Raw genomic sequence first — 22,034 nt, forward strand, 5'->3', positions numbered from 1 at the left:
TCTCTCTCTCTCTTCCCCCTCTCTCTCTCCCCCTCTCTCTCTTCCCCCCCTCTCTCTCTCCCCCTCTCTCTCTCTCTCTTCCCCTCTCTCTCTCTTCCCCTCTCTCTCTTACTCTCTCTCTCTCTATTCCCCTCTCTCTCTCTCTTCCCCCCCTCTCTCTCTCTTCCCCCCTCTCTCTCTCTCTTCCCCCCTCTCTCTCTCTCTTCCCTCTCTCTTCCCCCCCTCTCTCTCTCCCTCTTCCCTCCCCCCTCTCTCTCTCTCTCTCTTCCCTCCCTCCTCTCTCTCTTCCCCCCTCTCTCTCTTCCCCCCTCTCTCTCTCTCTTCCCCTCTCTCTCTTACCTCCCCCCCTCTCTCTCTCTCTCTCTCTCTCTCTTCCCTCCCCCTCTCTCCCCCCTCTGTGTTTTTAAAAGAAATCCCAAGTTTATAGCTTCCCCACCTCTCCAGTACCTTTTCAGTGTGTGTATGTATACTGTGTGTGTATATTGTGTGTGTATACTGTGTATGTATACTGTATGTGTGTGTGTATACTGTGTGCCCCCATAATATCCTATTGCCCGGGGGCCCCATAATCTCCTATTGCCCGGGGGCCCCATTAGTTGTCAGTCCGCCCCTGACGGTACACCTACCCACGAGAGTGAGACACAGTGCAGCTGGTGCTCCACGTCACATCTAGCTGTAACACGCTTGATTCCTTAGTGCCAAGGTCTCGGCACTTGCACAAGAGTTCATTCCTGGCCAGTGCCATCCAGGTACCAGTACAGACCTTAGGCCACCAACTGTACTAAAGCTCCACCTGATCCCTATTTCAAACGAAGGGTCATGGTGGTCTGGTAAGTAGGCACTTACTTCTACCTTTCACCGGGTGTCGCCTGTTTGATATCTGTTCCGTAGTGATGGTGTCTACTCTCAGGTCAACCATTTGATGCATGGACTTACCAATGCTTATCATTTAGTGACCATTGCTGCATTTTTTGGACCTGTTTGCACCTATTTTTTGATGTTGTTATTATATAAGCACTTGCACTTTAAATCACTATTATATTGTTGACCTTATAGTTCAGCCCTCAAAATTTCACTCTTTTGCTCGCACTTTGCGAGTGGAATTTATTCCAGGGCGAGTGAGGAGCTGGGGTGAACCAGGCTGACAGTTCTGTCAGCCGAAGGACACAGAGAACAGCAGGACTGGACTTCCCTGGCACCGCTTTGAGCCAAGGCTGCAGCGCTCTCCTTCTCCCCCTCTTGTATCACACACAGCGGGCATCTTCCGCTGTGTGTCATGGAGCGGGGTTTGCAGCGGCGTTGCTATGGGGTTGCGGACCGCACCAGATGACACCCGCCAAAGGGGTGACACCAGGGGCCGGGACTGCATGGGCAAGAGCGGGGCTTCAGTCTCGGGTGATAGCGAGTGGGCTACTACAGTGTGTGTCGGCATTTGCCGACATCTCCTGTAGGGGGTTCCCAGCGCAGCGATCGCGATGGCCGACACTTTAGCAGCTCCCATCTGTCCCAGACGGCTACCTGCGTGTTAGCAGTGTCAGAGCGCCGGGTGATCTCCTTCGAGTGTGTGTCAGCATTTGCCGACATCTCCTGCGGGGTGTCCCCGGGTCTCCAGCGCAGTGATGCCTGACACTTTAGCAGCTCCTATCTGTCCCAGCCAGCCGCATGTCAGCCGTGTCAGGGCGCCAGGAGATCTCCTTCCCAGGTTCCTCCTCCTGTCCCATCAGAAGACACGCCAAAGCAGAGGAGGAACATGGGAAGGAGATCTCCTGGCGCCCTGACACGGCTGACATGCGGCTGGCTGGGACAGATAGGAGCTGCTAAAGTGTCAGGCATCACTGCGCTGGAGACCCGGGGACACCCCGCAGGAGATGTTGGCAAATGCCGACACACACTCGAAGGAGATCACCCGGCGCTCTCACACTGCTAACATGCAGGTAGCCGGCTGGGACAGATGCGAGCTGCTAAAGTGTCAGCCATCAATCACTGAGGACCCGGTCTCTGATAACCGGTAAGTCTTCTGCTGAGGGTGGCTTGGTTGGGGAAATAAGAGAATTTGGGCAAGAAGAGGGGTTTAATACTGAAAGAGGAGAGATGTGGGGATTATTTGTGCTGAGAGAGGGGGGGTCTGTGCAGGGAGGGGGAGATGGGGGATGATTTATGCTGAGGGGAAATTAGTACATGGAGATGGGGGGGGGATGATTTGGGCTGAGAGGGGGGATTTGGGGGGTAAAATAATTTGTATAAGGAGGGGTTTGGGGGGGATTTATACTGGGACGAGGGATATGGGGGGCATTTTTTTTACTGAGAAGGGGGATTTGTGCTGAAAGGGGGTATATGAGGGTGATGACTTGTGCTGGTAGGGGGAAATGGAGGGGAAGTAATGTGCTGAGAGGGGGTATTTGTACTGGAAGGTGGCATATGGGGGTGAAGATTTTTAAGAGGGGGAATATTGGGGGGGATTTGTGCTGAGAGGCAATTGATGGGGCACAGTAATGCGGCAATTGATGGGGCACAGTAATCTGGCAATTGATGGGGCACAGTAATGCGGCAAGTGATGGGGCACAGTAATGCGGCAAGTGATGGGGCACTGTAAGGCTGCAAGTGATGGGGGACTGTAAGGCTGCAAGTGCTGGGGCACAGTAAGGCTGCAAGTGATGGGGCACAGTAAGGCTGCAAGTGATGGGGCACTGTAAGGCTGCAAGTGATGGGGCACTGTAAGGCTGCATTAATGTGGCACTGTAAGGCTGCGTTCACGGGCACACTGAGGCTGCACAGATGGGTACTGATATGCTTTATGTTACTATTGTTAATATTTATTTTTGGAACTTAATTCTGCTTAAAATATTTAACAGTGTAATTTCATGAGATAATTTACAAGGGCGTGTTTAGGGGCGGACTTAGGGGTGGGGCAGGGGAGGTGTTGGGTGGGGAAACTGGTGGCGAGTAACTCTTAAGGCCTGGCTAGTGGCTTAGGACTTGACATTTTGAGCCTTGTTATAGTTAATATATTGTTTCAAGCTAGAATTTGGAAGTTTGTTTATCACCTACTATTAGCGCCCCCTTATTATTATACACCCCCCACACTACCCAAGGTTTTACAAGGGATGATATATATATCACTAGTTTTGTTAGCTGTTTTTTTTTTTTGTTAAGGTTATCTGAAAGATGGGTTTCAAATATTTCGACAGGGGCACAATTTCAGTGCTTGCCATAGGTGCTATTTTCACTAGATACGCCTCTGGGAGTAAATACCTGGATTTGGATTTATTTCTGTCCCTATAAGCACAATCAGGAACCTTTCCCTAAAGTATCTAATGCAGAGTATCTCACAGGAACATATGCAGCGCTGGTGTAATTTGATTTCTGAAGCAGGACTGACTCCTATATATTTCTCTCCCTTCAAGCACAATCAGGAACCTTTCCCTAAACTATCTAATGCAGAGTTTCTCACAGGAACATATGCAGCGCTGGTGTAATTTGATTTCTGAAGCAGGACTGACTCCTATATATTTCTCTCCCTACAAGCACAATCAGGAACCTTTCCCTAAACTATCTAATGCAGAGTTTCTCACAGGAACATATGCAGCGCTGGTGTAATTTGATTTTTGAAGCAGGACAGTCTGACTCCTATATATTTCTCTCCCTACAAGCAGCAGCAGCAGCAGCCTTTCCCTACCCTAACTAAAGCAGAGTAACGTGCTGTGCTATGTGCCTCTAGCATTTTTCCTTTCACATGATTTTGTAATAAGCCTATTTTTCTTTCTCAAACTAAGGTTTTATTTGACCTCATTTACCTATATTTTCATTGACAGGTGCATCTATATTCTTACATACACATTCATAGGCTCCTAGCAGAGGATGCACATTAAATTGTCAAGACCTATTTTTGGTGTGACCTGTTTGTGGTACTGAATAAATGTGAATATATTATACAGTCTTCCTATATAGAATAAGGATTTTTCCATCATTGAGGTTAGGGTCCATACACCATGCAGCTTATGCACAGTAGATACATTTACAATTGCACAAATGTATGCATGTCCTTAGAATAGCTTTTCTTGACAGTATTGTCTGTAATGGACATACTTAGGGTGTAGAGGCCAAGTATGAAGCATCTTACCCATGACATGGTATAGAAATGTGAAAATGTAAGTCAACTTGTATAAAAAAAAAAAACAGAGGGCCAGATTCTCTAAGATCCTGCGGCGGCGTCGCGTAAGCTATTTACACTAGCCGCCCCAACTTACAGGAGCAAGTGCTGTATTCCCCAAACACTTGCTCCGTAGTTTGCGGCGGAGTAGTGTAAAAGGCCCGGCGTATCCCCGCGTAATTCAAAGGGGGCGGCTTGTATTTAAATTAAGCGCGCCCCCGTGCCGATCGAACTGCGCATGCGCCGGGCTTAAAATAGCCCAGTGCGCATGCTCCAGTTCTCGACGGAAAACGTATTCGAGAACGACTTAGGAAAACGACGTACCCGACGGGAAAAGACGACGCGGACCCGACGCCATACTTAACATGGCATACGGCGGACTGGCGTAAGGTTACCCCTCATATAGCAGGGGTAACCTTACGCTTACGCAAACAACGTAAGCGACGGCTACGCGACACGAATTCGTTCGGGAATCGCCGTATCAGGCTCATTTGCATAAACAAATGAGACCTGAACGTAAACGCCACCTAGCGGCCGGCGGAGAATTACATTTAAGATCCAACAGTGTAAGTGACTTACACCTGTCGGATCTACAGCGTATCTATGCGAAAATGATTCTAGGAATCACTCGCATAGATACGCGGGTCAAAAAACAGAGATACGACGGTGTTTCCTGAGTTACACCGTCGTAACTCTTCTGAGAATATGGCCCAGAGAAACAAGTTGTCCAGCTAAGTAGGCAGCACAGATCATTACAGTATTCATTCTTTTGATTCCATTATTTTCCAACCATAAAGAAAAGATAGTTTGAGTTGAAACATTGCTTTAACTGGAATATTGTATATTCTCATTTAAAAGCACAATGACAATTTATTGGAATGAATACTGAATTGGTTCATCTAAACCCAGATTCTCAGTAAAGCCCATTTATGGTGATCATCAGATACTCAGCGCTGATTCCTGTTTTACCCAGATGAGTAAGGCCCCTTTCACACTGGGGCGGGATATACGGTGGCGGTATAGCGGCGCTATTTTTAGTCTGAGTTGCGGTGGAATTGCGGCGGTATTCGGCCACTAGGAGTGCAGTATTAACCCCCGCTAATTAGCGAAAAATGGTTAATACCTCTGCAGAGGTGCATTGCCGGCAGGGTTGCCAACTTTCAGTAAATTTACAAACAGTTTGTAAAATCCGTACTTTTTGCATCTGTCCATGAATGTCTATTACAGACAAGTAGGCTGCATGTCCGTAACTGACATTGATGGACAGATGCAACAATTACGGATTTTACAAACTGTTTGTAAATTTACTGAAAGTTGGCAACCCTGATTGCCGGCAGTATTACCGGCGGTATTACTGCGGTTTCCATTGCTTTCAATGGGAAGGAGCGTTAAAAACACTCTGCTCCACTCACCGCTCCAAAGATGCTGTTGGCAGGACTTTTGGAGCGGTCCTGCCAGCGCATCGCCTCACTGAGACTGCAGGGCAGGAGTTTTTCAGGCAGTATTTAGGCGCTATTTTTAGCGCTAAACCGCCTAAAAAAACTCCTCGGTGTGAAAGGGGCCTTGAGCAATAAAGGAGTCATTTAACCACTTGACCACTAGGCACGTAAACCCCCTTAATAACCAGACCAATTTTCAGCTTTCGGTGCTCTCACAATTTGAATGACAATTACTCAGTCATACAACACTGTACCCAAATGAAATTTTCGTCCTTTTTTTCACACAAATAGAGCTTTCTTTTGGTGGTATTTAATCACCGTTGGGTTTTTTATTTTTTGCGCTATAAAAGAAAAAAGACTGAAAATTCTGTAAAACTAAATAATTTTTCTTTGTTTCTGTTATAAAATTTGGCAAATTTAGTATTTTTTCTTCATTCTTTTGCATAAATGTGAAAGATGAAGTTACGCCGAGTAAATAGATACCCAACATGTCACCCTTCAAAATTGCACACGCTCGTGGAATGGCGCCAAACTTCGCTACTTAAAAATCCCCATAGACGACGTTGCAGGGTATTGCGGAGTATTGTGGGGTATTGTGGGGTATTGCGGAGTATTGTGGGGTATTGCGGAGTATTGTGGTGTATTGCAGGGTATTGCGGAGTATTGCGGGGTATTGCGGGGTATTGTGGGGTATTGCGAAGTATTGCGGAGTATTGCGGGGTATTGTGGGGTATTGCGGAGTATTGCGGGGTATTGCGGAGTATTGCGGGGTATTGCGGAGTATTGCGGGGTATTGCGGAGTATTGTGGGGTATTGTGGGGCATTGCGGAGTATTGCGGAGCATTGCGGAGTATTGCGGGGCATTGCGGAGTGTTGCAGGGCATTGCGGAGTATTGCGGGCATTGCAGAGTATTTTGGGGTATTGCAGAGTAATTTGGCAAATTTAGTATTTTTTCTTCATTCTTTTGCATAAATGTGAAAGATGAAGTTACGCCAAGTAAATAGATACCCAACATGTCACCCTTCAAAATTGCACACGCTCGTGGAATGGCGCCAAACTTTGCTACTTAAAAATCCCCATAGACGACGTTGCAGGGTATTGCGGAGTATTGTGGGGTATTGTGGGGTATTGCGGAGTATTGTGGGGTATTGCGGAGTATTGTGGGGTATTGCAGGGTATTGCGGAGTATTGCGGGGTATTGTGGGGTATTGTGGGGTATTGCGGAGTATTGCGGAGTATTGCGGGGTATTGTGGAGTATTGCGGGGTATTGCGGGGTATTGCGGGGTATTGTGGGGTATTGTGGGGCATTGCGGAGTATTGCGGAGCATTGCGGAGTATTGCGGGGCATTGCGGAGTATTGCAGGGCATTGCGGAGTATTGTGGGCATTGCAGAGTATTTTGGGGTATTGCAGAGTATTTTGGGGTATTGCAGAGTGTGGGGGCATTGCAGAGTGTGGGGGCATTGCAGAGTATTTTGGGGTATTGCACAGTGTGGGGGCATTGCAGAGTGTGGGGGCATTGCAGAGTGTGGGGGCATTGCAGAGTATGGCTGGTACTGCAGAGTATTGCACAGGGAGGGATCGATGGCTGGATCTGTGACTGCATGTGTCACAGATCCAGCCTGCAGCAGCAGCAGCTGCTGCTGCTTCCGCTCTCTCCCCTCTCCTCTCTCACACTGTACCGTTCGGTACAGAGAGGAGAGGCGATTTACCGTGATCCGTGATCAGCCGGGTCCGGAGGACCCGGCGGTCACGGAGACTCCCGTGTGCGCGCCCCACAGGGCGCGCGGGAGCGCAATTCTAGGAGGACGTACATTGACGCCCTCCTAGAGTTAAGCAACCGCCTTGTAGACGTATTTCGTCTATAGGGCGGTTGCTAACTGGTTAAACCCTTAGACCCCTTTCACACTGGGGCGGGAGGCGCGGTGGTGGTATAGCACCGCAAAAAATAGTGGCGCTATACCGTCGGAATTACTGCAGGATTCGGGCGCTAGTGGTGCGGTATTAACCCCCGCTAGCGGCCAATAAAGGGTTAATACCGCCCGCAATGCGCCTCTACAGAGGCGCATTGTGGGCGGTATTACCGCGGTTTTTCCATTGTTTTAAATGGGAAGGAGCGGTGAAGGAGCGGTATACATACCGCTCCTCTCACCGCTCCAAAGATGCTGCTTGTAGGAGATTCTTTTCTCTCCTGCCAGCGCATCGCCTCAGTGTGAAAGCCCTCAGGCTTTCACATTGAGAAGGCTGGGGCAGGAGTTTTTCAGGCGGGATAGCAGCGCTATTTTTAGCTCTGTACCGCCTGAAAAACTCCTCAGTGTGAAAGGGGTCTAATGCACTAAATTATGCAGCATGCTGACATCTGGTCTTTGTTGCAATCAAGGATTATTACAACACAGTGGGGTTGATTTACTAAAACTAGAGAGTGCAGATTAGAAGCTGATTGGCTACCATGCACAGCTTCACCAGATTTTGCGCTCTTCAGTTTTAGTAAATCAACCCCAGTATGTCATCACATTGTAGGTTCCCTTATTTGGACTTTAGTAGAGAAAATAAGGGCACATGGAGGGTACTAAAAGGAATTGGGTACAGGTCCAAAGCAGATCAGTGGGTTGGATTTAATGGATTGCCAAAAGAGCAAAACTAAGCAGATTTACACATCACTGTTGGAAAAAAAAATATATATAGCAGATAATATACATATTAAATATTGAGAGCAAAGTGAAAATACTTCAGTTATTTGATTGTAAAGAGGGTTATTGAATAGTTATTGCTCTGGCAGTTCCGGAAGTGTTGGCTTTGTCTTTGGTTTTTGATTGGAAGTAACACTTGGGATAGTGCATTTGCTGGCTGCATTCTTCAGTAGCGCGCCATTTACCATTAGTTTACTATTAACCACTTGCTTACTGGGCACATATACCCCCCTCCTGCCCAGGTGAAATTTCAGCTTCCGGCACTACGTCGCTTTAACTGACAATTGCGCAGTCGTGCGACGTGGCTCCCAAACAAAATTGACGTCCTTTTTTCCCCACAAGTAGAGCTTTCTTTTGGTGGTATTTGATCACCTCGGCGGTTTATATTTTTTGCGTTATAAACAAAAAAAGAGCGACAATTTTGAAAAAAAAAATCTATATTTTTAACTTGTTGCTATAATAAATAGCCCAATTAAAAAAAAAAAAAAAAAATTCTCACTCTAGGCCGATACGTATTCTTCTACATATTTTTGGTAAAAAAAAAATCACAATAAGCGACTGGTTTGCGCAAAAGTTATAGCGCCTACAAAATAGGGGACAGAATTATTATTATTTTTTATTATTATTTTTTTTACTAGTAATGGCGGCGATCTGTGATTTTTATTGGGACTGCGACATTATGGCGGACACATCAGACACTTTTGACACATTTTTGGCACCATTCACATTTATACTGCGATCAGTGCTATAAATATGCACTAATTACTGTATAAATGTGACTGGCAGGGAAGGGGTTAACACTAGGGGGTGAGGAAGGGGTTAAATGTGTACCCTGCATAGTGTTTCTAACTGTGGGGGAAGGGGACTGACTGGGGGAGGTGACCGATCTGTGTCCCTATGTAAAAGGGACACAGATCGGTCTCCACTCTCCCTGACAGGACGTGGATCTGTGTGTTTACCGCCGATCGCGGGTGCCTGGCGGACATCGTGGCCGCCAGGCATGCACGCGCCCCCCAGTGGCTGGAGGCCGTATATAGACGGCCTCCCGGCAATTGGGACCCACACTGCGGCCGTACAAAGTCGTACGGCCGGCAGGAAGTGGTTAAAAAGAAACAATTATTTGAGGTATGCAATGCAATCTTGACAATTATTGGCCTGGAGTCCAATCCAGGCCAATTCTAACAAACTAAACACACACACCTACACTTTTATATAAATTTAAAGTGTATGTAAACCCTTACATATACCCACTGAAGTCAAACCTCAGGTGATACACAGAGAAAAAAAAATCCTCCCAGTTATATCCCTTATTTTTCTGCAGCCCTCTCTTCTCTACATCCTTCTAAAACACACAGATCAAAGGTTATCCCTACGGTCCAGCAGGCAGGAGGCAGGGATTTGATGTCACACTGCACAGCATACAAAAGCAAGCTGAGCGTAATCTGAAACCTGAGTGGGGGGCATGGACACCCACCATTAACAGTCTCGTAGGGAATCATGAACAGCTGAAGCTGTCAATCTCCCAGGTTTACATCCACTTTAACCGTTCCCCAAAAAGTTTTTTTTTTTTGGCAGGTTGGTAAGTGAATGCCTCCTCCCTTTGACTACAGGAGAGTCAGGACACTCTCTACGTTGCAGATAGAGAAAGGAGCTGTGTGTTAGTGGGCATCGTGACTCTCCTGTAGTCCAAGGGAGGGGGCAAGCAGGACACTCCACACCATGGGGAAAGCCTCACATTACTGTGTGCAGTTACAGACAGAGGAACAGGAAGTGAGGATTTCTCAGAAGAAATAAGGACATTTAAAAGCAAAATGGAAGGATGAGGTAAGTGAAGGAGGACTGCACTGAGGTAAAGGAAGCTATTTAGAAAAACAAATTGTACCTTTACAACCCCTTTAAAGTAAAGTAATTTCTTCTTCTGTATATATTTCCCAGAGAACACTGCCTTGAGTCTCCCTGATGTAAAACACACTCTAGTGAGGTTGTGTATAAATTGCCTAATCAATCAGATTATAAAAACAGGTCATGTTGTGCAGTGGAGATGGGACTTTGTTCAAACAAACATTCTCTGGTGGAGAAGCAATCACTGCCATTTAAACACATGGACCTGGAAGTTTCTCCACCAAAGAATGTTTGGTGAAAGTTACATCCACTGCTTTATAATTAGATCCCAGGGTGTTTAGTGGGGTTTGTATGTAATTATGCTTTTCTGTTACCCTTTCACAGGAATGTACCACATCTTGAGGAGTTACTTGATGAGGCGGAGAAGATAAAGCATGCCTCCGAAAACTACTACGTAATCCAATTGTTTGGGATAGTAAAAGCACCACCATGTATTGTAATGGAGTGGATGGAGTGTGGCTGCTTAGGCACACTAATGGAGAAAGTTCATGAGATTCCATGGCCCTTAAAATATCGCTTTCTCCATGAAGTGGCATTAGGTATGAACTGGTTGCATCGCCTTTCCCCTCCTCTGTTGCACCTGGACCTAAAGCCAAGGAATGTTCTATTAAATGATGGACTCCATATAAAGGTAAGATTCAACTCTGGTCAAGAAGCACTTATCACAGCATTAGTACTTATTATTGTTGTAGCATATACAGTATCTTAAAAAAGTATTCATACCCCTTGAAATATTCCACATTTTGTCATGGTACAACCAAAAATGTAAACGTATTTTATTGGGATTTTATGTGATAGACCAACACAAAGTGGCACATAATTGTGAAGTGGAAGAAAAATTATAAATGGTTTTCAACACTTTTTACAAGAAAATATCTGAAAAGTGCAGTGTGCATTTGTAGAAGGCCAATATGGTAGCCTGAATTTATGGGAGGAGCCCAGAGGAGGGGGTATTTAAGCAGCCCACTCACCTGTGTTTCTTGTCGGTTCGAGTGCACGATACTACACGTCACTTGGTCGACTCTCCCCAGCTCACTCCGTATTCGTGGGTCTGTACGTTCGAGTGTGTTGTGGCTTCTCAGTTCGTGGTCTTCGTCTGCGTTTCTCGCTCGCTGTTGCAGATAGGATTCAAACCTATTTTCCTTTCATACGCAATGTTACAATTCGTTATGTTTCCTATCCCGCATCCCTTTTGTACTTAGCTGCCTCCGCTCGTGTTCCAACATCATTCGGCACTGCCGTAGTAAATTTGTAGGTTCCCTCTGCCTTGCTTGTCACCCCATCCACAAACATACGACTCATTCATACTTCCAAGCCTCCGAGCCGCTGTCAGTCGTTGTTCGATATCACTCCACAAATGCTTCACTGGCTATAGGATTCACTATGGGGTTGCCGCCTCATCCATTGGAGATTAGCATTTATTGATTGCACAGGTTCTGTGGCTGATTGAGGTGGTAATTAGACCCACCTGGTGCCTTCACTGCACTTTGATTATCGGGGGCTGGGTGGTTGGTATGTGTTTGGTTTTGGAGGAGGGGGGTGGCACCCTAACACTCTACGACAGCCCGATCCTATTCCCGGTCGCGTCGGTGACATAATGTTTCATATCCTTGGCACGACACAAAGCAATTCTAGTCGGACAAAAAAGAGAGAGAGAGATAGATATAATACATTCTTCCAACAGGCACCGTGCTTCTGCAACACAGCCTCCCCCATGAGGTTCCTGCCACAAGCTCTCAGTTGCCTCTCATACCACTCATTACCCATTTATAGGCACCATGAGCTTCTGCTACACAGCCTCCTTCTCGAGGTTCTTTGCCACAAGCTCTCAGTCGCCACTCACACCACTCATTATCCATCAAACGGCCTTCCCCACGAGGTCCCCGCCACAAGCTCTCAGTCGCCACTCGTACCACTCATTACTCATTCACAGGCACCACAAGCTTGTGCAACACGGCCTCCCTCATGAGTTTCCTGCCACATGCTCTCAGTCGTCTTTCATACTAATCATTTACCCATTCACAGGCATCACAAGCTTCTGCAACATGGCCTCCCCCACGAGGTTCTTGCCACAAGCTCGTTCCCTCTCATACCACTCATTACCCTTTCTCAGGCACCCTGAGCTTCTGCAACACGGCCTCCCCCAAGAGGTTCTTGCCACAAGCTCTCAGTCGCCTCTCATACCACTCATTACCTTTTCACAGGCTCCACAAGCTTTTGCAACACAGCCTCCCCCATGAGGTTCCTGCCACAAGCTCTCAGTCTCTACTTATACCACTCATTTACTCATTCACAGGCACCACAAGCTTCTGCAAATACAGCCTCCCCATAGAGGTTCCTGCCACAAGCTCTCAGTCTCCTTTCATCCCACTCATTTACCCATTCACAGGCACCACAAGCTTCTGCAGCACGGCCTCCCAATAGAGGTTTCTGCCACAAGCTCTCAGTCGTCACTCATACCACTCATTTACATGTTCATAGGCACCACAAGCCTCTGCAAAATCGGCCTCCCCTCGAGGTTCCTGTCTTAAGCTCTCAGTCCCCACGCATACAACTCATTTACCCGTTTATAGGCACCACAAGCTTCTGCAAATATGGCCTCCCCCTCGAGGTTCCTGCATTGGTGCTACCCCCTCTGACACCTCTGCCGCCCTCCCTATCCATGTGCGCGTCCCCTTTCAGGACACCGGATACATGAATCACTATGGAGGGGATAGGCAGGGGGCGTGTATTTTTATATATAAATATATAAAGTACTATACTGCGCCAACCAAAAAAAATGTAAGCACCAGATTAGAGCCTGAGGTTTTGATAGGCTTCAAAATAGGGTGGTCTCAGGGCGCAGAGCACTGCGTCCCAATCCCAACCTGTTGTGTGACATAGGGAATTCATTTTCGCTATTAAAGGAGGCAGGTCTGTGAGACCTGTTTCTCAACTGGCCAAAGCGTCAAGGGATCCTATTGGATGCCTATTGGCACTTTGACGGAAGAGGAGACATGGTGGAGGAAGCCTAGGAGCGGGAGCGAACACCAAAGCCACTGCTTTCCACCGCTTCAGGAGAAGGAGAAGACTAAAGAGGAGGAGGTGGAGAACCCCGGCCACAAAGGATTAGGAGAGCCTCGGCCACAGAGGAGGAGAGCCCCAGCAGTAAGTTTAGCCGGTCCCTGATCTGTATACCCTGGTCTGTGATGCTGAGCTGTACACCCTGAGCTGTATACCCTGATCTGTGAGGCTGAGCTGTATACCCTGATTTGTGAGACTGAGCTGTATACCCTGATCTGTGAGGCTGAGCTGTATACCCTGAGCTGTGATGCTGAGCTGTATACCCTAAGCTGTATATCCTAATCTTTGAAGCTGAGCTGTATACTCTGTCCTGTGATGCTGGGGCTTTATACTCCTGACACTATGGGTGGAAGCAAGTGGAATACAGGGGACAGAGTGGGTGGGGTGGATTCTATAAGGGATGGGGCTTAGGATAAGTGGGAGGAGTTAAAAAGGAAGGGCGGGGTCTGCCCCCCCACCCTAAAACTTCACCAGTCGCCACTGCGCCACGCATACCACTCATTTACCCATTCACAGGCACCACTAGCTTCTCCAGCAGGCCTCTCCATAGAGGTTCCTGCCACAAGCTCTCAGTTGCCACTCATGCCACTCATTTACCTGTTCATAGGCACCACAAGCAATTGCAAATACGGCCTCCCCCTTGAGGCTCCTGCCACAAGCTTTCAGTCGCCACTTACACCACTCATTTACCCATTCACAAATACAACTCATGCTACTTCCTAGGTCGCTAACTCCGACATGAACCAGCACACCTAATTTCAGTGTTAAAAAAAAAATGCATACGATACTCCTACATCGTAACTCTGACTCATGTCGGCACGATTCGTTCGTTTCCGCAAACATACGATCATGACTCACGGTTGCACACGACCATGACTCTTCCCCACATGCTCGACTCTTCTTAAACACTTCCGCCCCTTTGTCACCCTCCGCAGGTTCAGAGCATGGCTGCACTCACACCCTGAGGGGATGGGCCATCCCCAAACTTGCTGCGGAACTATGGCATAGAAGGCCTCGCCACAGTCAGTGGGTCGATTCCGCTCACCCACAATTTGAAACCCTGTCATGTCTGCGACACATCGATTCAAATCCTTGGCACGATTCAACACATCCTGTCTTACACATACCCCTCAAGCTTCTGCAGCTCAGCCTTCCTCCCCCGAGGCACCTGCCACAAGCACCCAGTTGCTACTCGTACTACTCACAACTCATACAATGCTTCGGTTCACAGTTCCGACACAAGTCCAGATGTTCCTTGGCCCTCCCCTCCACCTCTTGTGTTGTCCAGGGCATGTCCAGGGCATGTCGGCCCTGTGCGGCTGCCACAGGTGTTGAAGTTGGGACGGCCTGTCCTGTCACTAGGTGGTGCTCTGCAAAGAGCAAGTTCAAACTGCTATCCATCTTGCCGTCTCTCTGGCAGTGGCATGGCATCAAATGGAAAGGCTCATACACCACCAAACTGAGTCCGTGGCTGTTCGACACTCTTGCTCAGTCCCTTACCTGGATATTGTCTCATCAAGTGCAGTATTAGAAAGTCATCCACTACCTTGATGACTTCCTGTTGATCGAACGACCTGGCAAGCCCCCATCAGACTTGGACAAATTAAGAGTAGTATGTGGCAATCTCAATGTGCCCATAGCAGAGCATAAAGTGGAAGGCTTCACCTTCCTAGGCATCACTCTTGACACTCACTCCATGCAGGCTAGCTTACCCCCTGACAAGCGGTCCCGGATTAAGCAGTCATTCACGCCTTCACCACCTCACGAAGTTGCACCAAGAACAGGTGCAGTCCCCCTGTTAGACATGCTGAACTTTGCTATGAGGATTCTCCCTCAGGGGCGTTCCTTCATTTCTCGCCTCCTGGTCTTCTTTTCCCATGCACAGGACCCCGATCAAACCTTCAGGCTAGACCAGGCAGCTGCTGCAGATCTAGCAATCAGGGACAACTTCCTTGAGAACTGGAATGGCATATCCATGTCCATCCCAGCAGCTTCAGCCTCCTCACTTCATATAGTAACAGAGCCTCCACAGGCTTCGCTGCCATTTTTGGCACCCGTTGGTTTACAGGTCTATAACTGCAGGAAATCCTCCTGGTCCCAGGGTTCAGCCAGACTTTCTCATTGTTCGAGCTTTACCCTATCATCATGGCAGCTCAGGTCTGGGGACAAACCTGGGCGGGGCAGAATGTGGTCTTCTCCACTGACAACTTAGCCACAGCTGAGCTTGTCAACAAAGGCAGGCCCAAGTCCCTGGCCATCATGTCCTTCCTATGCAGGCTGGTGCAGATATCCCTTCACTACAATTTCAATGTGCACTGTATTTACATACCTTGCAAATGTAATCTTGCAGCAGACGCATGGTCCTGCCTTAATTTTCCTTTGTATTTCTTACAAAGACCCGGAGCCGACCCAACCTAATTTCCTATCCCACCTTGGTCGCAGCTAACAATGGGCTAAGAGACCACCTTCACAACACTACGCTGCTCATAAACCGGCCACTGTCACCCAACACGCTAAAGGCCTACCGCACCACCTGGAACGCCTACAGCAAATTCTTGACCACATGGGACAGGCACAGGTCACATCAAGCACATCCTGGCCTTCGTGTCTTACTGCCACACTCATCTGAGCCTGTCCCACAACACTGTCAGACTGTACCTAGCTGGCATACAACATTTCCTCTCCCTACAAGCCCCTGCAAAACCCTCGTCGTTCGTGACCCATGCGGTCAAAGCCTTGCTGCGTGGCATCCAGAAACATCAGCCAATAGCCAGTAGAAAACGCCGTGGCATCCAGAAACATCAGCCAATAGCCAGTAGAAAACGCTTACCTTCACAAAGCTTGCCCAATAAGTGTCATGTATACTAATAAAACAGCTTTCCCTATCCTGGTATTTTTGCCCCCTTTTTAGTGTACCGACCAGCTGACCAGGGCACATCTCAGGTCTATGTTATGTTGTGAGTCTTGTGGCGTTTTTATGTGGTTTCACGTCTATCTCGGTTGGAGGGCTCCGACCATAAATTAGAAGGCCAGTAAGGTGACCTGAATTTACAGGAGGAGCCCAGGGGAGGGGGGTATTTAAGCAGACCACACCTGTGTTACTTGTCAGTTCCAGTGCACAATACCCTCCCTCCCATCCCCTTTACAGGGCACTTCCTTCACAACCCTCTTCTACAATTAACCATTACTTATTTTGGGTATGCCCCCTTTTTGGTGTACTGACCAGCTGACCAGGGCACACCTCATGTTTATGTTATATTGTGAGTTTTTTGTGATGTCTTTATGTGGTTTCACATCTATCTCAGTTGGAGGGTTCCGACTATATATATATATATATATATATTGTAAGGTTGGGGGTTATTAGCTCTCGTGGTATGGGCGTTTTTTCAGCGATTCACTCCAGCCAGGAACTATGGTTAAGGGCATGGTAGCCCATTTTTATTAAAAAGGCAAAAATAAGTCCAAACAAACGTTTTCCCACGCAGGGGTTCTTCTCCATCAAATATACAATAGAAAATGCTAGTCCACCTCTGGCTCTCTGTAGCAGTACCTCTGCTCTTTATCCTGGTTGCCCAGACCAGCGGACTCCTCAACATAGACCGCTTCCCTTCAGCGTCTACAGCTCTGCCTCTTGCAGTCACCGTTCTGGCTGTCTCCTACAGCCTCTCTGATTCCTGGAGACCTCCTGTCTCTTCCAGGAGCTGTCTCCAACTGGGAGCCATGAGATCTTCCCACACACTCATTATAAAGGGCTGTGCTCACCTGAGCACACACCCTGCTGGTAATGAACATAGCCTGGATTACCAAAACCTGGAGAAAGCTGCAAAAGCAGTCTTCTCCAGTCCACAGCTATGTTCTGTAGTTTTTGCACATCTCAAGTGTGCATACCCTGGGTCCATTTTACCGTCACAGTAGCTCCTACTGTTACATACCTCCCCCCCTTGTTTTGAACCCGTAGGGGGCGGAACACACAAGCCTGAATCCTTGATTGGGCCTACGCAGCGAACAGCTGGCGCAGAGGTGCCCCAATCTTTTTTTCGGGTGCGTTTCCAGGCACGCCCTATCCTGGATCGGAACGGGGTCCTACCATTCTGTATCCCCAGCCTACTCCCTCTGTCCTTGGGGTTCCTGAACTCATGTTTCTTTTCTGGTGGCCCCCTGCCTTTCCTGCTACTTTTGGGTGTACCAACTTTTGCCAGCTCACACTTTTCCATATCCCAATGTTTGTTCCTCTCCATACTATATTTTAGAGTGTCTCCGGGTACCCCAACTTGTACCTCTTTGTAGGTGAGAGACAAAATATCTGCTTTTGCTGTGTCCGTATCTGGCCCTTCCTTCTTAGTTGTAACGGGTGAGGCAGTATCCGCGCCATTTACAAAACACTGCTCAGCCGCACCTCGGACCACATTAGCAGACATTTCCATCACCGCATCAGGCGGAGAGACCTCTGATGTCTCTAGCAGCCCCCCAGAGTGCCTTCCGTACTGAACTGTATGCGGAAGCACCCTCACAGGAAACTGGGAGATCACCTGCCACACTATCAGAAAGCACTGTACTAACCAGTTCCACTGGTGACTAATTTTAACCGGCACAGGTTGCACTACCTGGCTCCATCCATTGGTACCACGCAGTACCACCACCTCTGACTGTAATGGAGGCACCCAGGTATACAAGGACTGTGCTTTCACCAGTTCAAGCAAATCCACTAGCATATCTGTAATTTCTACACACTCCACATCAATATGCCAAACATTTTTGGGGACCTTAACCTTATTAGAGACATGGAGGGGCTCATTCACTGCAGCTTGGGGGTCCGAGACCTTTAAAGGGGCATCCACCTCACTGGAGGTAGCTACCACAGCCGGATGCTCCCCTGGAACACTGTCCAAATTTAGCATCACTTGTTTCCCCATGTACACTGCATGCTTCATTCTGTCAGTTTCATCACCAACATCCTCATATGACTGCGGCCTCGTCCTAGTCTCCCTCTGAAGGACATCCTGACTATCTCGCCACTCTGAGGTTTTTAAGTCATGTGACACCTTGCTAAGTTTTGGGCTTTTTCCCTCCAACCATTTTTTACCAGGATCCTTCTCAGATCCTAGAAGTTCCTCAAACCTCAGGAAACCTTCCCCAGAATTACCCTCCTGAACCTCTAGGGGGCCTACTTCTGCTATACCTTTTTCCTCTTCTGTGTCAAACCCATCATTCCCTGTCTCGCTACAATTTTCAGGGTTTTCTACAACCAGATCAACTTGACCAAGACCATCATGTCTACCATTATTTTTGATGTCACCCATGGCAACCATACCATCAAAAATCGCCAACATGCTACATTTTTCATCATGGTCAGAAACATCAATGCATTTGTCATATTTAATTTCACCCATGTTCCGCAGGGCAGTGTCTGGAGAGGAACTGCACCCAACGGAGTGGTTGTCTCCGGCAGCTTCAGTACACGCAAACTCCACTGGCATGAGATCCTCTGCCAGCAACTGTCCCGACCGCTGAACATCACATAACACAACATTTGGATCTTTGACTACAATCAGTTCACTTATTGCTGTGCCCTCTGGCACTTCCACCAACATCAGCTCATTTGGCATGGCACCATCCATTACCACATCATTAGAACCTTTGTGGATCACAGACATGACCTCTTCTGTGCGTTCGCCATTACTTGGCGCTTCCATCTTGTGAGCAACATCATCTGCAGCAGCAAATGCACCATTGCATACAAGTTGCTCTGCAGGTCCTTCATCTGGCACTGCGGAAATCATGTCTGCTCCACTCTTACCAACAGAGGCCTTTTCCAACAAAGCCAACAGGCTTTTTGTCCATCTGTCCCAATCTGTTATCTCTGCGCTACCAGAGGGACAGAGTGGCTCAGCAACAGACACATTGCAAACATCACTTTTGTGTAAACCAGACTGTGGTAATACATTTTTAACCATTGCAGGCTGCAATACCACACTCTCACCTTCTGGTGGCGCTTCATTAAATGCATGAAGACCTTCAAACCTGCCATTGCCAGACAGCATTAAGACACTTCCATCATGAGTGTTTTCAAACATATCAGTTTTAGCATTTAACATTTCATTATTACCATGTTCAGGTACCGTCTTATCCTTCAGAGTGGCACCATAGCTGTCCCAGGCAACCTCCGGCTCCAAAACGCAGAGCTCCCTGGGGGTTTCTAGGGACACCTCTGTGGCCTTCATCACGGTTGCTAGGGGAGATAGCACATCTTTAACTGTATTCATATCAACATTTATATCTCTAGTGAGGTGCACTAGCCCATTAGCAGCTGGGCCATCAACTTTAGCCAACACAATATCAGTTTTACCCATCACATTGTCATATTCAAGTTTACCACTTGCCTCCCCACTGAACAGGGCACTGCAGCGAGGAAAGTCCTTTTCCACACAGACAGTGGATCTCCCATTTGGGGTCACTGCAACTCCAGTGTGCACATTCACATAGTCAATCTTTTCCATGCATTTACCAGCAACAGTCTTACCGATCACTGTAACGGGGGCTGCCATGTTCATTTGAGTACGTTGTCTTTCACTGGCCAACTCTCCCTGGTGGCCATGGGATGAAACTGCAGCAGCAATTTCTGACTCCTTAGCACCCCCAGGAGGCACAACAAAAAACTCCTTGTTGCCAGGGGAGACGGCAAATATATTTTCACAGGAAACTGGCTCAGCCTCATTATCTCCAGGTGCACCCCAGAATCTAGGGCAAGACAATATTTCATGCCCCAGCTGGCCACATTCCAGGCATGGTACATTTTTACACATATCTTTAATGGGATGCCTCTTTACATCTCCACAGTAGCTCCTCCTTCCGGTTGACATTTGATCTCTCGTTGCCAAGGGAGATGGCACTCTTCCAGCTGTACTTTGCTGACTCTCCCAAACGCAGCGACTTTGCGATCCTTGAAACATTGTTGCTTTCAACTTGCCACGATCCTTTGTCGGCAATTCATTTCTCACGTGGTTTGCAGACTTGATATCTCCACCGTTGCTACGGGCAACCACATACCTCTCGAACTTTGTATGCGACTTTTGGACACTCCTGGCACTCAAATTAGGTTTTCCAAACATTGTCGCAGACCTTTGTTTGGCCATGTCACCTTGTCTTGGAGACTGAGACAAAGGGCACTTGGAGACAACATGCCCCCACTCACTGCACCGCAAACAGCGCTCTTGCTTCATAGCCTTAGCAGGGCTTCCCCAACTGCATCCTCTTTCCACCTTAGGACTTTGCACATTAACAGCTGGCCTGCTTGTACTAGCGTTACCAGGGGCAACCACATGCACTTCCCCTTTAACTGGCGTTAGTTTAGCAAAAAACAGTCTGCAGTACTCTCCGGCAGGCTCAAACCCCTGCATCATCTTTGCAGTCACTCCACCAAACTTTTGCACCGTCCAGCAAAAATGAAGCACTGTCACTTTAAAGCAAGTTGCTTTTCACTTCATGCAAGCTTTACTCAGCTGCACACAGATTGTGCTGTCTCAAGCACACAAACACAGTTCATATAACAGATGAACTTACTTTTGCAGAGATCTCCAGTTCTGCCAAGATTGTCCTTTCACAGGTACATAACCTGCAATGCCTTTTGCCTGGCTGCACTTCCACACACAGCCAACAGTTCCTGACGTGAACTCACTGTGGAGCAAGGACCCGGATGCCACCGTCTTGTGCCCGCATGAATCCACCACTTGTAAGGTTGGGGGTTATTAGCTCTCGTGGTATGGGCGTTTTTTCAGCGATTCACTCCAGCCAGGAACTATGGTTAAGGGCATGGTAGCCCATTTTTATTAAAAAGGCAAAAATAAGTCCAAACAAACGTTTTCCCACGCAGGGGTTCTTCTCCATCAAATATACAATAGAAAATGCTAGTCCACCTCTGGCTCTCTGTAGCAGTACCTCTGCTCTTTATCCTGGTTGCCCAGACCAGCGGACTCCTCAACATAGACCGCTTCCCTTCAGCGTCTACAGCTCTGCCTCTTGCAGTCACCGTTCTGGCTGTCTCCTACAGCCTCTCTGATTCCTGGAGACCTCCTGTCTCTTCCAGGAGCTGTCTCCAACTGGGAGCCATGAGATCTTCCCACACACTCATTATAAAGGGCTGTGCTCACCTGAGCACACACCCTGCTGGTAATGAACATAGCCTGGATTACCAAAACCTGGAGAAAGCTGCAAAAGCAGTCTTCTCCAGTCCACAGCTATGTTCTGTAGTTTTTGCACATCTCAAGTGTGCATACCCTGGGTCCATTTTACCGTCACAGTAGCTCCTACTGTTACAATATATATATATATATATATATATATATATATATATATATATATATATTAGGGATTTATTGTAAGGTGTAGTGCTTTCCAGTGAGTTCAGACCAACCAGGAAATACTGTTTCTTTTGCTTGTAGCCCACTTTTATTTAAAGAAAAAGTTCACATGTAACTTACAGTGTTACCCTTGCAGGTGTTTCCAACATTTCAAAACAAATCCAGACCAAATTTTAGATTCACAGCACCACTGTGCTCATGTACAAAATCTGTATCTATCTCTCTCTCTCTCACTCTCTCTCTCTCTCTCTCTCTCTCTTTCTCACAGCTACCTGCTGTACTGGCCCAAACCCAGACCTCGGGCAGGAGATCTCCTGTCTCCCGTGTGGAGTCCTGAATTCAGACCCTTGATTATGAAGGATATACACACCTGTACACACAGCCTGCTAGTCCCCAGTAAAATCTGGACCCAGTATTAGAGGCTTCTGACCT

The 22,034-nt window shown here is 47.7% G+C and overlaps 1 protein-coding gene across 7 annotated transcripts in view; it reads left to right on the plus strand.

The window, feature by feature from the left end:
• The window catches only part of RIPK3 (receptor interacting serine/threonine kinase 3), a 109,443-nt gene that overhangs the window by 16,089 nt on the left and 71,320 nt on the right, over positions 1-22,034 (plus strand). For all 7 annotated transcript variants that reach the window (XM_040353273.1, XM_040353311.1, XM_040353320.1 and 4 more), the window contains one exon: positions 10,507-10,813. In XM_040353273.1, the coding sequence (XP_040209207.1) occupies positions 10,507-10,813 (307 nt within the window). The remainder of the gene's footprint in view (positions 1-10,506; positions 10,814-22,034) is intronic.

The sequence above is a fragment of the Rana temporaria genome, chromosome 1 (assembly GCF_905171775.1).
Source record: "Rana temporaria chromosome 1, aRanTem1.1, whole genome shotgun sequence".
In the NCBI taxonomy this organism is placed as follows: Eukaryota; Metazoa; Chordata; class Amphibia; order Anura; family Ranidae; genus Rana; species Rana temporaria.